This window comes from Microplitis mediator, chromosome 6 (assembly GCF_029852145.1).
Source record: "Microplitis mediator isolate UGA2020A chromosome 6, iyMicMedi2.1, whole genome shotgun sequence".
Taxonomy (NCBI): domain Eukaryota; kingdom Metazoa; phylum Arthropoda; class Insecta; order Hymenoptera; family Braconidae; genus Microplitis; species Microplitis mediator.
Window position 1 is genome coordinate 8,231,202 of NC_079974.1, and position 19,047 is coordinate 8,250,248.

The window sequence follows — 19,047 nt, forward strand, 5'->3', positions numbered from 1 at the left end:
TATGGTTTTCATTCAACATCATTTATGCATTTTCCATTATAATCAAATTTCGTCAGTTGTATTTTATTGTGCACAAAATAACCTGTAAATTTTACAGCTATTTTATATTTTAAAAGTATTTCTTTTATTACTTATGATGTATCAAATGTACTTCTACGACGTATGATTTTAACTGGTCTTGTCATTACGATAGCACCTACAATTCTTATCGGATCATAATGAAATTTTCCACACTTATTCTATAGGCGATTATCTTGATCAAGTTCAAAGATGGGCTGAATCGTTCGAATAGTTGTGAAGTTATGGCTGTTTGAAATTTCCACGAGTTTTCGAAAAAATCAGTTTTTATTCACTATTGAAGTTCATATAATATTAAAACTAAAACTGATAGACAATTCCAGTAAAAAGTATTTGAAAGCTTGTCTAATAAGCTTTAATTAAAGACCTTAAACTTAATGTTTTGACCATTTCTTCCAATAATTTGATAGCCTTAAAAATTTTAATGGAATCAAAAAATGTTGAAAATATGGTTTTCATTTCACATAACTTATGCATTTCCCATTATAATACAATTTTGTCAGTTGTATTATAATGTGAATAAAATAACCTGTAAATTTCACTGCTATTTTATATTTTAAAAGTATTTTTTTTTGTTATTTATGCTGTTTCAATCATACCTGTACATCCTATAATTATAACTGATCTTGCCATCGTAATAGTAATTACAATTATGATCTCATACTAATTAAAATTTCTATACTTTGTTTATGTGAATGTTAGTTTAGTACATTACCTACATAATGTTTTGTCAAATCAACTATCTGAAGTTCTCTATCGAAAATAGTCGTTGTCTTTTTTTACTCTCATTCTCAGAAAACGAGCTTAATTTCATATCATGACTATACACTAACATGTATCACACGATATGTATGTATGAAACTTTTTATATAGATTAATTGGAAAATCTACCTTCCATTTCGGCTGCCGAATGGCCTTTTTAGGTAGATTTTTTTAAAAATCTAGGTATTGTATTTGTCCTCATGGTCGATTTTTCAAGGAATTTTGTCACAACCTATCATAATTAGTTGAGTAGAGTTCGAAAATAGCATTCGTTGAAAAATTTATATATATATATATATATATATATATATATATATATATATATATATATGTAATAGAACCAAGTTTTGAGAACACGATTGCACCTAGAATCCTTATCGGATCCTAATGAAATTTTTCACACTTATTCTATGGGCGATTATCACGGTTAAGTTCGAAGATGGGCTAAATCGTTCGATTAGTTTAGAAGATATGGCTGTTTCAAATTTCCACGATTTTTCAATAAAAAAAATTTTTATCCTCTTTCAAGTTCATATAACTTTAAAGCTAAAACTCATAGATAATTTCCGTAAAAAGTATTTTAAAGCTTGACTAATAAGCTTTAATTAATGACCTTAAGCTTTACATTTTGACCATTTCTTCCTATAATTTGATAGCCTTGAAAATTTTAATGGAATCAAAAAATGTTGAAAATATGGTTTTCATTCCACATAAGTTATGCTTGTCCCATTATAATCCAGTTTCGTCAGTTGTATTTTAATGTGCACAAAATAATCTGTGAATTTCACTGCTATTTTATATTTTAAAAGTATTTCTTTTATTATTTATGATGTATCAAATGTACCTCTAATCCCTATGATTATCACTGGTCTTGTCATTACGATAGCGCCCACAGTTCTTATCGGATCTTAATGAAATTTGTTACAGTTATTCTATAGGCGATTATCTTGATCAAATTCAAAGATGAGTGAAATCGCTCGATTAGTTTTGAAGTAATGGCTGTTTGAAATGTTCACGATTTTTCGAAAATATCAGTTTTTATTCACTATTGAAGTTCATATAACATTAAAACTAAAACTGATAGACAATTCCAGTAAAAAGTATTTGAAAGCTTGTCTAATAAGCTTTAATTAAAGACCTTAAACTTCATATTTTGACCATTTCTTCTAATTATTCGATAGCCTTTAAAATTCTAATGGAATCAAAAAATGCTGACAATATAGGGTTCATTCCACGCAACTTATACATTTCCCATTATAATACAATTTTGTCAGTTGTATTTTATTGTGAACAAAATAACCTGTAAATTTCACAGTTATTTTATATTTTGAAAGTATTTCTTTTATTATTTATGATGTTTCAATCGTACCTGTACGTCCTATAATTATAACTGATCTTGCCATCGTAATAGCAATTACAATTATGATCTCATACTAATTAACTTTTCTATACTTTGTTTACGTGAAGGTTCGTTTGGTACATTACCTATGTAATGATTTGTCAAATCAACTATCTGAAGTTCTCTATCGAAAATAGTCGTTTTCTTTTTTTACCCTCACTCTTAGAAAACAAGCCTAATTTCATATCATGACTATACATTAACATATATCACAAGATGTGTATGTATGAAACTTTTTATATAGATTAATTGGAAAATCTACCTTCCATTTCGGCTGCCGAATGGCATTTTTTTATATTTTCTTTCGAAAAGTACATGAAAAAAGAATAGTTTTTTATTTAGTGAGTATTTTGATTTGAAACATTCCCTAAGAAGTTATCAGCAAAACACCATAAATGAGCGGTTTTTTGTCGAAATTCGATATCTTTTGAACCAGTTATCAAAAAAATCTCAATATTTCGGAAGAAGAGTTTTTTGACGGGTACAAAAAAATTTTAAAAAATCGAGGAAATCAAAAATTACAATTTTTTAAAACGTCCGATTTGGCGTGAAATGCCTCATATGTAAAGCCTATTTTTCGAATACCTGATTGGATAAAGATAACATTAAGTTGTACATAATTTACACAAAAATATCCACTAAAATGAATCTATAAAAAGCATTACGCGAGCACTTGTGCGTAAAAAAGAAAATCTATTTTGTTAATTAGCTTTGATGTGACATATGTTTTTAATTAAAGAGAAGATTCAACTTTTTTTGCAGGTAAAGACCTCGAAGCTCTAAACAATAATGTATTTTGAGCTTTTCGAGTTTGAAAGCCACAGAAAATTTTGGGGCTGGACCACAGAGTCAACATTTATTGACATTTCGTGTCTTTCATTTGTTTTATTTCTCTCGAAAATCGTTTTGATCTAACTTTATTGATGTTAAGTAAATTTATTCTCCTTTGGAGAGTTACGTTTAGATTAAATGACAGGTGGAAATAATAATGCCATGGTAAATTTAACGAAACAGATTAGTCATTTAATTTTAAAATAAAATAAACTAAATCTACTTAGATTGATTTAAATCTAAAAAACTTTTTTTATCTGAGAGATATATTTATAATAAATATCATAACTGTGATACCTTTTAGTGCGAATGTTCACAAGGTTTGTTCAGGCTAAATGTATGTTAAGTCAGCTGTTCTAAAAGTAAATCGCTCTGTCGTCACGATCTAGTTTATATCATGGTTAAAATAAAAATAACAGCTGAAATCTTTACTATAGTAGATTATTTTAGAATTTAATAATGAACACAAAGTTTAAAATGAAAATAAATATGATAATCTATAGAAAAGTATTTACTCTTATTATTTATAATATACAATAAGTCTTTTCGAGTCGGTACTACGAAGAATGCTATCTATCAGATCTCGTTAAGAAATTTTTGCTGATATATATTTGAAAGTAATCTGCATACTTTTTTGTATGAAAGCAGTATACACAAAAGCAAACAAATAGGAAATTTTTATAGAAATTATTTCGGTAATTATTTATGTAGTTCTACTGGAAGGGGTAATGACAAGGGAGTGGGAAAATGGAAGCAAGCGTCGCGACGTTCGTAAGAGTCGTGTTAACACTTCCGTAGACATCACATCTGAAGAAATAGACTCTGGAGAAAAAACAACGATAGCATAGGTAAGTGTATCTTGATCTGAGCTTCACTATTGTATTGAGCAAATTATACGATGATATACATAAGCTTCATTCCTACTAAAATAATATATCAATCACTTCATTGATATCAACTTTAACAAGATTTCATGCATTGAATAAGGATCGTATATCCGTCTTCAGTAAAATTCAATTCAACATGAACGTAAGATTGTTATAGTATGTTAATGGATTCAAATTCAGCTGGTATTTTATTACCTTGAAATGGTTCCTAATTTAAATTGTCGATATCTTATTTCGAGTAAAACCACCACAAAAAATAAATAAGTAGTTTCATAATAATTTCGTTGACTTCAGAGCTATGTACGGTATAATCAATAATCATGAAATGAATTTGACATCGACGACATGAAACAAATCTGATTTGATCAGTTCTTTGCTATCGCTTTTGTTTTGAGGACATTATTGACGTAATATAAATGATGCAGCAATAAACTGACAACACCCTGACTATGCTTTCAAAACTTACTACAAAGTAATGTAATGTTAAATTATAAAAATGATAATGTTCGTACTACTATTTTCACTAACTGACATTCAATAATGAGTGAATATCGACAAAAGACAAAATTACAAAATTGTAAAGTTGTTATTTTATAATACAGACAATGATTCAATCGATTCTAATCAAAAATAAAACTAGATTTTCATCTATTATTTATAGTCCAATGAAATAAATAACAAAGAATGACATATTATTAGAAATATTTCTAGCTAGTTAAATATTAAATAAATAAAAATCGTTAATATGTACAATAGTTCTGGTTTAATAATATTCCATTTGAAATGGACAGTAATTAGCAATTAAATACTTTTACTTTATCCTGAATAGTTAAACCTGCTTCAAAATAAAATTTATGTAATTCGATTGCTTTTTTATGTTTTACAACGTTTTGATTAAAGATAAAAAAAAAATCGAGGATTCAATTTTTTACTGTTATTAAATCATACATTGGCTGCCTAGCTACCGTAAGCTGTAAGCTGTATTGAAATATCACACAGTGGCAGTCTACAGGCACCGAATTAGATCGGAGCTATTTTAACGTCAAGCTAAAGCCTAGCTAGTTACTTATTGGTAGATTACAACTCGCCTTCTTCTTTAGTGTTTTCGTCTTTCCCAATTGTATATCTAAGTTACGTTGCGGAATACAGGAAAATAATAATAATTATACAAATAACAATTACTGCATTACTAACTACCTTCCATAATACTCGGTCTCAAATAGATATAACTTAGATACTACGTACAATATTCTATAATAAATGAATAATTAACATGTTATCTCACTCACATGAAATAATATGATGCAAAATTAATATTATTACATACACATTATTAGAAACATGCAACATTCTAATAACAAAAGAAAAAGGTAAATTATTTCATTTAACTCTATATAACCTCACCTCACTACAATTTGTTCTCTTATAGTATTCTAATTTCACATTTACAAGTGATAATTACTGTGATATATCAAAATAATGAGATACGAAAATGTATTTTACAAAAAAACATATAACAAAAAATATGAACTGTTTAGAAAAGTATTTTTATTAACATAAATTTAAAACATAAACGCTCATTAATTCATAAGGTAATAATTGTAATTTATTATAAAACAAACATTATATAAAATAATTTATATTGACAAACTTGTAGATTATCAGAGGATGCTATGAGTATATCATAAAGAAAAGTTATAAATAAATGAAAATCGAAATAGCCATACATAAAATAAGAAAAAATTCATTGATAACTAAAAAAAAATTAATAATAATAATAATAATAATAATAATAATAATTTCAGAAACCACATGATTGTAAGTCTAAACGTTTGATCAAAACAAGGGAGTAACCAATTGCACGCAATGTCGAGACCTATTTTAAGTAGACCGCGCACACGTGTTTACGACTGTAACTATGACAAAGGAGAATCTTACTACAAGCCAATGATGGATCATTTGGATAGAAAATACAGTGCACGACCACTCTTTCCGGAATCAAGAGCTTCATTTGCTGATGAGATTGCTGCAAGACGTAGCGACATCGGTAACATCTTTAGTCGTTTTCCAAAATGGTTTTGAATATTATGGAACATGTTTTTTATGAACATAATTAATTATGAATAGTTTTGCTAACAACCTAAATCTAAAAATATGAACTTAAATATTCTTTTGTATTCCTAACTCAACTTCGCTAATATTCTTTTTATGAATTTTCTAATAGACCATGTAGCAATATTTAATTAATGGTCTCCTTTCGAAGTTTATAGTCATTATATATAAATGAATACTACCTAAAATTCTATAAACAAATCTATTCAAAAATTAAATTTCTGAAACAGAATGCGCAGTTGAGTTAACTCAGTCGACGAATAATACTGGATGTATTGATGTAGAATTGTTCGATGATGAATATTATCGAAGTTATTCTATCATCAGTCATCTACCGGTTCTGTGTGTATGTCAAAATCTTTGTTTGCTTTCTTGGTTGCATCGTGATTATTGCATTTTGAGCGTTATACCCTTTTGTAACTTTTTTTTTTGTGTTTTGATTTGTTCCGTATAATAATTTGTGTCCAACATTGTCAATATACATATTGTGAAATAAATGCTCAAGAATGTAAATATCGTGAATTAGTTTATCGATAGTAATATCAATGTAAGAAAACAGTTTGTGAACAAATATATGTATTATTTAGATATCTATGCACAAATATTATTTTCTCGTAATGAACTACATTGACGAAGACTCGTTTTTACTAAAGAGGATTAATTAATTTTCAACTTCTTCCTAACAACAATTAAGGTATTTTATAAATTTAGGGGTTATTTCTGTAGGACTCATTTTAAAAAATCGAGTTTTCATCAAATGTCGACGTTTTGAGGTCCTAGAAAGTTATTCTGACATTTTCAGAGGCGTGTGTGTGTGTGTGTGTGTGTGTGTGTGTGTGTGTGTGTGTGTGTGTGTGTGTGTGTGTGTGTGTGTGTGTGTGTGTGTGTGTGTGTGCGTAAGCTCTCTTCAACTATTTAATAAAGCAACTAGTCGGGATAGTTCTTGTGGCATTCGGCAAAACTTGTCAGTCGTCAACTCTCATGAATATTCCAGATTATTCAAACAAATAAACTTTGAGATAATTTAGAAATATGAAAAGAAAACCATTTTCTCCAGTTCTTTGTTTTTAATTACTCAAAACAGACTCTATCAATCAATTCCAATATTTAATTAACTCTAAAATTCAATGACACGTTGATTGCTACAAGAATCATCTTAATGTTAATTCATTAAAGAGATATTGTTAGAAAAAGAAATGGTATAAAACTGTGTCTTGTAAAAATTTTTGAAACGACTAAACTGATAAATTTCATAATCATAAGAGCTTTAAAAGTTAATAATGCACTCTGATTGCCATATCAATCATCGTAATCGTTTTGTTTATTGGAAGATACTGAAGTTGATAAATTTCAGAAATCTCTCTTTCAATCACTCCATGTTTCTATAAAATTGGTTTAGGAAGTATCGTCAACGAAACATTCTAAAATAATGTTCGCTGAAACTTTTTAGAATACTTCATGCTGCAACTTTTCGATTTTATCTAAAACTTTTTTCACTTTTCACCATACACGAAAAAAAATGTAGCTCTTTGAACTATCTATAGTATAGATACTCGTAGATCATTACCACAACACTACGTATACTTATGGTAACTATACAGAATCATTCCTGTCACTATTTATTAGATAGCAGTGAGACGTATATAACTTTTCATAGTCATCACTCTATAAGTCATTGTAAGTACCGATTTTTGTCACTGCATAATCTGATTACACATGTAATCCTGAGTATGCTTTTAAAATAAGCGGAGGTTATTTGTTTGCCATTTATTGAAATGTTACAACAAACACCTAAATGAAATTTTAATGTCCCCTCCGGTCATCATAGAGAAAAGTCCCAAGTGCCATCTGAAAATACTTTTTTAGGAAACAATTAAAATATTATCAAAAAAATACGTACGTTAAATAATTAAAAGAAAACAAGTAAATTTTAGAATGAATTTTTAACAGTGACTCATTTCAAAATAAATAAAATAATGGCTTAATCTTATAAAACTTTTCCTTTTTAAGTACACTTTTGTAGAAACCTTTTGGTATCTACGTAAACGTAAAACAGATGCCCAAATATGATTTTAATGACAAAATAGTCATTAAGAAAATAAATTTAAATAAATAATTTTAAACGAAAGAATTTCAACTGAAAGAATGTTTAAATAAACAATTTTAAACGAAATAAATTTTAACTAAAAGAATACTTAAATAAAGAATTTTTAAGCGAATAACTTTAACTAAAAGAATAGATAATAAATAATAAATATTAACTCAAATAATAGTTTTGCCGAAATATTAAAATTAAAATTTATACAATTCAAATAATAATCAAATACTGAAATTAATAATTCTTAAGTAGTAAAAATTTATAACAATTAATAAATGAATATGCTCCACGTCATTAAATAGTAAATATTATATTCAAACATTAAAAATTTGTAATTATATAATATTATGAATAAATTTGAAATATTGTTTTAAATAAAATATTGTACATGTGAGCGTGTGTGATTGCGCACGCACATAGGCCCACATCGGGGCATGCCTTAACGCTCTCCTAAGGTAAAAATCATAGAGAAAGGGAAAGGACCCATAGTTAATCAATTCCTGACATAACATATGTGTCAAAAAATTCCACCAAAAGCTATTTAATTTCAATTTTGAATCAGTAAATAATTTTCCTTTTATTAATTTAATCCAGTCACTAAAATCAGAAGGGGTCAAATTGATGAACTTCGGAAAAATTTTTGACAAATGTTTTATTTACAAAATTACTAAAATCCCTATATCACGTGAACGAAGAACTTGAGCCACTTAACTAAGAGGACCTTTTTTGTAGCGAATAAAATTTCCTAAAAAATCGTTATTTGCGCTTTTTCTGTAAGTTTCGTTAGTCAGTGAATATCAACTAAAAACCCAAATTATTATTAAAAAAATTATTTTCAGAACCAATACAGGAGAAACAATTAGAGTCCTAGTACAATTATTAAGGAGACTTTTGAAGAGTATTAAATTACCCAAAAAATGCCGCAATCGACGACCCAATAACTTGAGATGCGGCTGAATTATAGGGAATTAAAAGAAAAATCCCAACTTTCCTATGTACTTTAAATGGGGAAACTTCAAAATCAAATATAAAGTACTGATAATTGAAATTAAGGGCTGAAACTTGCAGGGATTTTTTTCCTCAATGTCTATAACAAAATTTTCAAATGGGAGTGAAAAAAAATAGTCGTTTAAAACGAATCACCCTAATGGCCATATATGACCATACATAGCCATGTATGTTAATTGGCCAGGTATGGTCATGTATGCCCATACATAGCTTGATATGGCCATATATGACGATATGACTAGTATCGAAATTTTAACTAAATGAAATAAAATTTTCAATTTTTTTTTTAATTATTTTGGCGATGCAGAGATTATCAGATATGCGAATAATTGGATTTCTAATCGAATAGGAAATTTTTTATTCAGAGAAAAAACGCTAGACTAATGACCGCACCCGCTTCAGTAGGATTCGAACCCGGGACCTTCCGTATTAGAGACCGACGCTTTGATGACTAGGCTATGCGACCGACAGTTACAACGAAGCTTAGTTGTGCTACATAAGATTGAAAAAATAATATCCCTTACGAAAAAGCAAAATATAATCATCAATATGCTGTTAGTTATATCGAAAAAATTTCCTATTTTTTTTTACACTACAAAATCCTGTTTACAAGTAATTGTAATAATCAGCTCAAATTTTTTATATAAAAAATCTGTATGTCTATATATGGCCATATATGCCCATGTATTAACTATATACGGCCATGCATGGCCATATATGTTTCATTTTCACGAGTAAATATATGGTTGAAATTATATTCAATTTAGTTTAACAGATTTCCATTTTAAGAAATGTATATTATACACGGAAAAAACAATATACACGGAAAGAAAATTATGGCAGCGGTTTCCATAAGTTTGTGAAATTTTTTCCTATACCAACATAGGAATTACGACCATAAATTTTGGGAGCGGTTCCTATAATTATAGGAATGTTTCCTATAATTATAGGAATAGTTCCTATAATTATGGGAATGATACCCATAACACTATAGGAATGGTTCCTATAATTATAGGAATGGTTCCTATAATTTATAGGAATACTTTCTATAATATTATAGGAACCATTCCCATAATATTATAGGAATGGTTCCTATACCATTATGGGAATAGTTCCCATACTATTATAGGAACCATTCCTATAATATTATGAGAATGGTTCCCATATTATCATGAAAAAATTAATTTAAAGAAGTGTGGTAATCACTTCTACAATACACAGAAATATTATTAAACATAAAAACAAAAATTCAAAAATTGAAAAAAAAATCGTATTTGGCAAAAAAACATTAAAATTTTTAACAAGAATTTTTCGTCAGCACAAAACATTCAAGAAAATTCAAATTTTGGGAAATTTCTACACTATTGTGCAAAAAAAGAATTTTATGATATTATAGGGATGGTTCCCATAACATTATGGGAATAGTTCCCATAATATTATAGGAATAGTTCCTATACCAATATAGGAACCATTCCCATAATAGTATGGGAACTATTCTCATACTATTATGGGGATGGTTCCTATAATATATGGGAACCATTCCTATAGTAGTATAGGTACTATTCCCATACCATTATGGGAACCATTCCCATAATGCATAGGAAAACTTCCCATAGTTTTCTTTCCGTGTAGTAATGGCAACTCTCTGGGATAGTGCTGAGTTCTTTCTGTAAAAGAAAAATTTTAGACAGTACTGTATGCTATCTAGACTGTATCCACTACTGTCCGGAAAAGTACTCAACACTACAACTATGCATCACCGTACATGCCCATACGTGGACTATGTACGGCCATATACGACCATATATATTTAATTAATCACAGACATACATGGTCATATATCGTCATACGTTTCTATGAATGACCATATATGCCTATACATGGACCATAAACGGCCATATATGGCCATATATGTTCAATTAATCACGGGCATACATAGTCATATAAAACCATGTATGGCCTTATATGATTCATACATGGCCATGCATGACTGCATTAAAAGGTTGGTATGCCCAATGGGTGGTCCGTTTGGAACGACTATTTTTTTTTTTTCGCTCCCACTGAAAAATATTGTTGTAGACATTGAAAAAAAAAGTCTCTGAAATTTTTAGCTCTTAATTTTAATTCTAAGTACTTTACATTTGATTTTGAAGTTTTCCCATTTAAAATACATAGGAAAGTTGGGATTTCTTTTTTAATTCTCTATAACTCAGCCGCATTTTAAGTTATCGGGTCGCCGTTTGCGGCATTTTTTAGGTAATTTGATACTCTTCAAAAGTCTCCTTAATAGTTTTACTCGGACTCTAATTGTTTTTTCTGTATTGGTTCTGAAAATAATTTTTTTAATAATAATTTGGGTTTTTAGTTGATATTAACTAAATAACGAAATTTACAGAAAAAGTGCAGATAACGATTTTTTAGAAAATTTTATTCGCTACAAAAAAGGTCCTCTTAGTTAAGTAGCTTAAGTTCTCCGTTCACGTGATATAGGGATTTTAGTAATTTTGTAAATATAATATTTCCCAAAAATTTTTCCGAAGTTCATCAATTTGACCCCTTCTGATTTTAATAACTGGATTAAATTAATGAAAGGAAAATTATTTACTGATTTAAAATTGAAATGAAATAGCATTTGGTGGAATTTTTCGACAAATATTTTATTTACAAAATTACTGAAATCTCTATATCACGTGAACGAAGAACTTGAGCCACTTAACTAAATAGACCTTTTTTGTAGCGAATAAAATTTCCTAAAAAATCGTTATCTGCACTTTTTCTGTAAATTTCGTTATTTAGTTAATATCAACTAAAAACCCAAATTATTATTAAAAAAATTATTTTCAGAACCAATACAGAAAAAACAATCAGAGTCCGAGTAAAACTATTTAGGAGACTTTTGAAGAGTATTAAATTACTCAAAAAATGCCGCGAACGGCGACCCGATAACTTAAAATGCGGCTGAGTTATAGAGAATTTTAAAAACAATCCCAACTTTCCTATGTACACTGGTCACAGAAATTAAGGGATAGAAAAAAAATCCGAAATTTTTAGGTGATTTTCAACATGCTGTAACTCGGTGAAAAATGGTCGTATAAAAAAACTAAAAAAAGCAAATTGTAGCCTCAAGTTTCTAGTTTTCAAATCTGGACATCAAAATTTTTGATCATGTACGGTTCCGGAGTAATCATAAGAAAACCAACGAAAAAAAAATTTTCAAAATTTTTGCTGGTCTTTCAATACCTCTATGGGCGACAATAAATTTTTTTGAATAATCCGACTGTCTGACTTTTCTCGGAAATTTTATGCCCTTTAATTTGGTGGCCTTAAAAAGTCTCTACAACGATTTGGCGCCGAGTTATCATTGATCAAAGCAAAAAAGTCCATTTTGGCTTTGATAATCAATAACTCCGGATGTATTGGTCGTACAGAGAATGGAAGTAGGGTTTTGAAAACTGGAAAACATTCTCTATAAGGCATAATTAGTGGCATTTGATAGAAAAATTTTTTTTAAAGCGATATTGTTTGGTAAAAAACAGGTCAAAATTCACAAATTTAAGGATATTCGGAAATCTTGCTATAACTTTGGATATAACGGATAAACAAAGGATATCTTCGACTTTTTTTCAACCTCAAAGTGTCCTGAAAAAACCCTGAAAATTTCAAATCGCTGCGATTTTTCTTTCTTAGTACCCCGAAGCTTTAAATTTATCGATTTTGTCAAAAATCACCATAATTGGTAGTTTCTCGGTTTTTGTTCATTTTTTCGATTTGAAAATGTTTTTTTTACCGATAATCTTCATTTCTTTGATCAAAAAGATCGATTATCGAAAAAAATTGAAAAAAAAAAAATTTTGAAAAAAATTTTTTTTTTTTAAATTTTTTTTTCAAAAATTTTTTTTTTTCAAAATTTTTTTTTTTGTTGTATCTGCAATGATTTATCATTGTCAAAAAAAATTCCTAAAATTTTTTTTACCGCTGTAACTGCATCTGCTTCAAATGTCAACTTAAGAAACATACCCTTTGGGTAACTCTAATGCCGGCGGTAAAAAAAATTTTAGGAATTTTTTTTGACAATGATAAATCATTGCAGATACAACAAAAAATAAAATTTTTGAAAAAAAAAATTTTTTGAAAAAAAAATTAAAAAAAAAAAATTTTTTTCAAAATTTTTTTTTTTTCAATTTTTTTCGATAATCGATCTTTTTGATCAAAGAAATGAAGATTATCGGTAAAAAAAACATTTTCAAATCGAAAAAATGAACAAAAACCGAGAAACTACCAATTATGGTGATTTTTGACAAAATCGATAAATTTAAAGCTTCGGGGTACTAAGAAAGAAAAATCGCAGCGATTTGAAATTTTCAGGGTTTTTTCAGGACACTTTGAGGTTGAAAAAAAGATGAAGATATCCTTTGTTTATCCGTTATATCCAAAGTTATAGCAAGATTTCCGAATATCCTTAAATTTGTGAATTTTGACCTGTTTTTTACCAAACAATATCGCTTTAAAAAAAATTTTTCTATCAAATGCCACTAATAATGCCTTATAGAGAATGTTTTCCAGTTTTCAAAACCCTACTTCCATTCTCTGTACGACCAATACATCCGGAGTTATTGATTATCAAAGCCAAAATGGACTTTTTTGCTTTGATCAATGATAACTCGGCGCCAAATCGTCGTAGAGACTTTTTAAGGCCACAAAATTAAAGGGCATAAAATTTCCTAGAAAAGTCAGACAGTCGGATTATTCAAAAAAATTTATTGTTGCCCATAGAGGTATTGAAAGACCAGCAAAAATTTTGAAAATTTTTTTTTCGTTGGTTTTCTTATGATTACTCCGGAACCGTACATGATCAAAAATTTTGAGGTCCAGATTTGAAAACTAGAAACTTGAGGCTACAATTTGCTTTTTTTAGTTTTTTTATACGACCATTTTTCACCGAGTTACAGCATGTTGAAAATCACCTAAAAATTTCGGATTTTTTTTCTATCCCTTAATTTCTGTGACCAGTGTATTTTAAATGGGAAAACTTCAAAATCAAATGTAAAGTACTTAGAATTAAAATTAAGAGCTAAAACTTTCAGAGCATTTTTTTTTCAATGTCTACAACAATATTTTTCAGTGGGAGCGAAAAAAAAAAATAGTCGTTCCAAACGGACCACCCTAATGCCCATGTATGGCCATTAGGGTGATTCAAAAAACAAACAAATTTTTTTTTTCTTCCAAACAGGTTCAAAAGTTTCGTATGGATAAAAAAAGACGCCTGAGAAAATTAGAGCTCTTAATATTAATATTAACGTTGTCCGCATTGCATTTTTCTATTTCCCATAAGAATAACATGTAAAAAATTTTTTTTACTTCTGATTTTTATAAGTAGCTAACGATGCGTCATAGGAATAATTAGCAGTCATATTTTTGTACGGAATTGAATGCTCTACAAAAAAAGATTCTTATCATTTTTTGAGGAATTGCTTTGTTCAAAAGTTATTTGAGGTTGAAATTTTGAGATTTTCTTACTTTTTCCGGCAAAACTATCAGACCTATTACAAAATATCATTAGACTTTTTTTGTAGACAATTTTATTCCCTAGAAGTTATTCCGAATAAAGTTTTTTCGAATCCCGTATTGTTTTTCTAGTTATTTTCATTTTAACGTCATGCTCATAAAAAAATAGTCTTCTGATCGTTTTTAAGAGCTTGACATTAAAATAAAAATAACTAGAAAAACAATACGGGATTCGAAAAAACTTTATTTGGAATAACTTCTAGGGAATAAAATTGTCTACAAAAAAAGTCTAATGATATTTTGTAATAGGTCTGATAGTTTTGCCGGAAAAAGTAAGAAAATCTCAAAATTTCAACCTCAAATAACTTTTGAACAAAGCGATTCCTCAAAAAATGATAAGAATATTTTTTTGTGGAGCATTCAATTCCCTACAAAAATATGCCTGCTAATTATTCCTATGACGCATCGTTAGCTACTTATAAAAATCAGAAGACGTAAAAAAAATTTTTTACATGTTATTCTTATGGGAAATAGAAAAATGCAATGCGGACAATGTTAATATTAATGTTAAGAGCTCTAATTTTCACAGGCGTCTTTTTTTATCCATACGAAACTTTTGAACCTGTTTGGAAGAAAAAAAAAATTTGTTTGTTTTTTGAATCACCCTAATGGCCATATTTGCTCCACATATGGCCATATATGCATTATATATGAACTATATACGGCTATACATGGTCATATATGTTTCATTTTTACGGATAGTTTATTAATGAGCATATATAGAGCATGCATGGTCATATAGTCATACATGACTATGTATGCCCATACATGGACTATATACGGCCATATATGTTTAATTTATCATGGGCATATATAATCAAACAAAACCATGTGTGGCCATACATGGTCTTGTATGGTTCATATATGGTTATGTATGACTGTATTAAAAAAGTTTGTATGTCCATGTATGACCATTTCATTCATTTTTTACAGGCATATGAGGTATTTTCATGCGGGTTGCGACTAGTTTTTTTTTTTTTAGTAAAATCCAAAATATTGAGCTAATTCATGAAAGTTGTTTTGATCATTAGTGGTTAAAAAACTGCGTCGAATGTTGCCTTGAAGGTCAAAATCGGATTATCATTTCAAAAGATTTCGGTAATTAAACATGAAAAACCAACAACGATTTACTTTATTATTTTTAACTTCCCGCTAAGAAAATCGATGATTTTCGAAAAATAGGGAAGTTATTGTTTTCACCCCGATTAGCGAAAATCGAAATTTCATCAGATGTCGACGTTTTGAGGTCCTAGGAACCTATTCTGACTATTTTCAGAATGATGTCCGAGTGTCTGTCTGTATGTATGTGTGTGTGTGTGTGTGTGTGTGTGTGTGTGTGTGTGTGTGTGTGTGTGTGTGTGTGTGTGTGTGTGTGTGTGTGTGTGTGTGTGTGTGTGTGTGTGTGTGTGTGTGTGTGTATGTGTATGTGAGTATGTATGTGTGTGACCGGTCTATAACTTTTCAACTAATGAACCGATTTGGATAGCTGAGGCGGCAATCGAAAGAGCTTGTTGGCCATCAACTTTTCTGAAAATAGGGAAGTTATTGTTTTCACCCCGATTAGCGAAAATCGAAATTTCATCAGATGTCGACGTTTTGAGGTCCTAGGAACCTATTCTGACTATTTTCAGAATGATGTCCGAGTGTCTGTCTGTATGTGTGTGTGTGTGTGTGTGTGTGTGTGTGTGTGTGTGTGTGTGTGTGTGTGTGTGTGTGTGTGTGTGTGTGTGTGTGTGTGTGTGTGTGTGTGTGTGTGTGTGTGTGTGTGTGTGTGTATGTGTATGTGAGTATGTATGTGTGTGACCGGTCTATAACTTTTCAACTAATGAACCGATTTGGATAGCTGAGGCGGCAATCGAAAGAGCTTGTTGGCCATCAACTTTTCTGAAAATTTCAGATCATTCGATCAAGTAGACTCGAAAATATTGGCGAATTACGAAAAAAAAAATTTTTTTTTTTTTAGTTTTTTATTGATTTCTCAGAAACGACTCATACGATCAACATTAAAATCTAATCAGCTCTAGAACTCGTTCGAGAGTTATCGCGGGCAAAAGAAATAGTAAAAAACGGTTTTTTGCGAATATCTTTGAAACAACTGATCCAAACAATTTCAAAATTTTATCAGCTCTAGAACTCAATAAAATACGCCGATTGCCGCCCCAACCATCAAAATCGGTCAATTCGTTCCTGAGATATCGTGGGAGAAAGAGATGCTAATATCGGTATTTTTCGAAAACAATGGCAGACAAAAGTATTTTCGAGCTCGAAGAGCTCGAAAATGTATCCACAACATTGTTTTTGAGCTCGAGGAGCTCGAAAACAGCGGGAAGTTTTGGGGCTGGCCCGCAGGGTCAACCGATAGACAGATTTTTTTTTTTTTTGCTATGGCATATTACTTGAATTTTTGTAATGGAAGGTGTGACACTACTACTCTCGAGCCTGAAAAGCTCGAAAATGTATTAATAATAGTATTTTCGAGGTATACAATGATTCTCACGCCAATCAGCGCGTTTTTTGAAGTTTTATGGATGATTAGATTTTGGAACCGATTCGTCAAATTTTTTTAAGGAGAATCCCAAAGAACTGAGAAAATTGGTTAATTAGAGTAAAATCTTTAGAGCATTTACACACACACACACGCACGCACACACATACACATACATACAGACACTTGGATATCACTCTGAAAATTGTCAGAATAGCTCCAGAACCTGAATACGTCGGAATTTGATAAAAACTCGATTTTTGAAAATTAAGGTGAAAATACCAACATCCCGAATTTTTTAAAATTTTCAACTCTCTTAGTGGGAAAATATTATGAAAATAATAATAATAACATTGAAAAAATATTATCATTAATGTATGGTTCGGGGCAAGGCCTGGAAATTCGCTTTTGTGACTTTTGTTGCATTATTTTTTGATAAGCCTTCGATTTTTTTACAAACAAGCTATACTGTTTGCTTTTAAATAAGATTAACTACTGCCTGATTTAACTGAATGGCAGAGGAAATCGTTGAATCTCCTCCAGCAACTCAAAACAAATTAGATTGCATGGAATAGATTTCTATTCATTTGAGTTCGATCCCATTCGCATTGGTGCTAAAACTGGCATGAGTACATCTGGATTCAAAAGATTAAGTTATGATGGATAGAAATGAATTTACAATACTATAAAGTATGACGATACATTATTTGGATGGAGAAGAGATGAATAAGCCTGAATGAGAGAATTTGAAAAAATTAAACCAACTCGGATTATCGACTTTTTTGGATTGAATTTAATACGCTCCAATTTGTTTTTGGTTGTTGGGCAAAAAATATTCGTTATATAACGTTTGATATTGATAGTCTAAATTTAATTTGAATTATTATTTGTATGTAATTAATTACTATTTATCAATGTACCAAAAAAAAAAAAACGCCAAGGCTTTTGCTTCGCAAAAATTTTTAACTTTTCGCTAGAAAAATTTAGAATTCTCAAAAGTTTGAAAGTTATTCTGTCAAGTCTTATTTTTGAAAATTAGGCTAAAGTCAAATATCGACATTTTCTGGCCTTACTAAGTTATTTTGGCTATTTGCAAAATCATATTCAAGTGGTTATAAATATGTTCAAGCGTGTATTATTTTGAAACCAGCGGCAAGATTTGGAACTGACCTGCAAGATCAATCGCTTACCAAATTTTATTTTTTTTATTTTGCTGCAGAATTAAAAAGGGTTTTTTCAACTTTTATTCATTTCGGTGTTTCTCTCTGGAATTAACGAGTCAACTATTTCGTACGAAGGTGGCATTGAAACAAACCGGACTTAGAAATCAGTGACTCCATCACATTAATTCTGTTAATTTAAAAAGATTTTATTTTTTTACGTCTGCGATTGGAACTGATATCTAAAAACATATTTTGTACAATGAAAAAAGAATTTTGTTTAAAACATAAATATATATTTTATTTAGTTTTCAAAGGTGGTCGTTCTATGGGTCCAAACGGAATAGAATTTTAAGAATGTTTGCAGTGTGTTTGGTTAGAAAATGAAATAATAATTCTACTGTTAATTATCAATTAGTATTCAGATAGCATGAAAAAAAAGACAGAAAATGATTATCATTTTATTAATTTTAAATGCGCTTTTCTGAACAATCTTGAAAAATCAAATTCAATACAGATTGTGCTTTTAATACAGTCATATGTTTCGATATTATTTTATAAATTAATACGGAAAAACTTACTAAAACAAAACTAAAGTTATTATACAGAATGAGAATGTTTTACACAATAAGTTACATACTAATTAAAAACAAATTTTGATT

At 29.4% G+C, this 19,047-nt stretch overlaps 1 protein-coding gene across 3 annotated transcripts in view; it reads left to right on the plus strand.

Moving 5' to 3' along the window:
- Window positions 1-3,519: 3,519 nt before the first annotated feature.
- The window catches only part of LOC130669489 (uncharacterized), a 36,589-nt gene continuing 21,061 nt past the window's right edge, over window positions 3,520-19,047 (plus strand). Inside the window, exons 1-2 of one of the 3 annotated variants that reach the window (XM_057472429.1) lie at window positions 3,520-3,918; window positions 5,763-6,004. In XM_057472429.1, coding sequence (XP_057328412.1) covers window positions 5,824-6,004 — 181 coding nt within the window. In that variant the 5' untranslated portion in view covers window positions 3,520-3,918; window positions 5,763-5,823. Of the gene's footprint in view, window positions 3,919-5,088; window positions 5,328-5,762; window positions 6,005-19,047 lie in introns of those variants that run through there. The other 2 variants (XM_057472427.1, XM_057472428.1) reach the window with 2 other exon arrangements.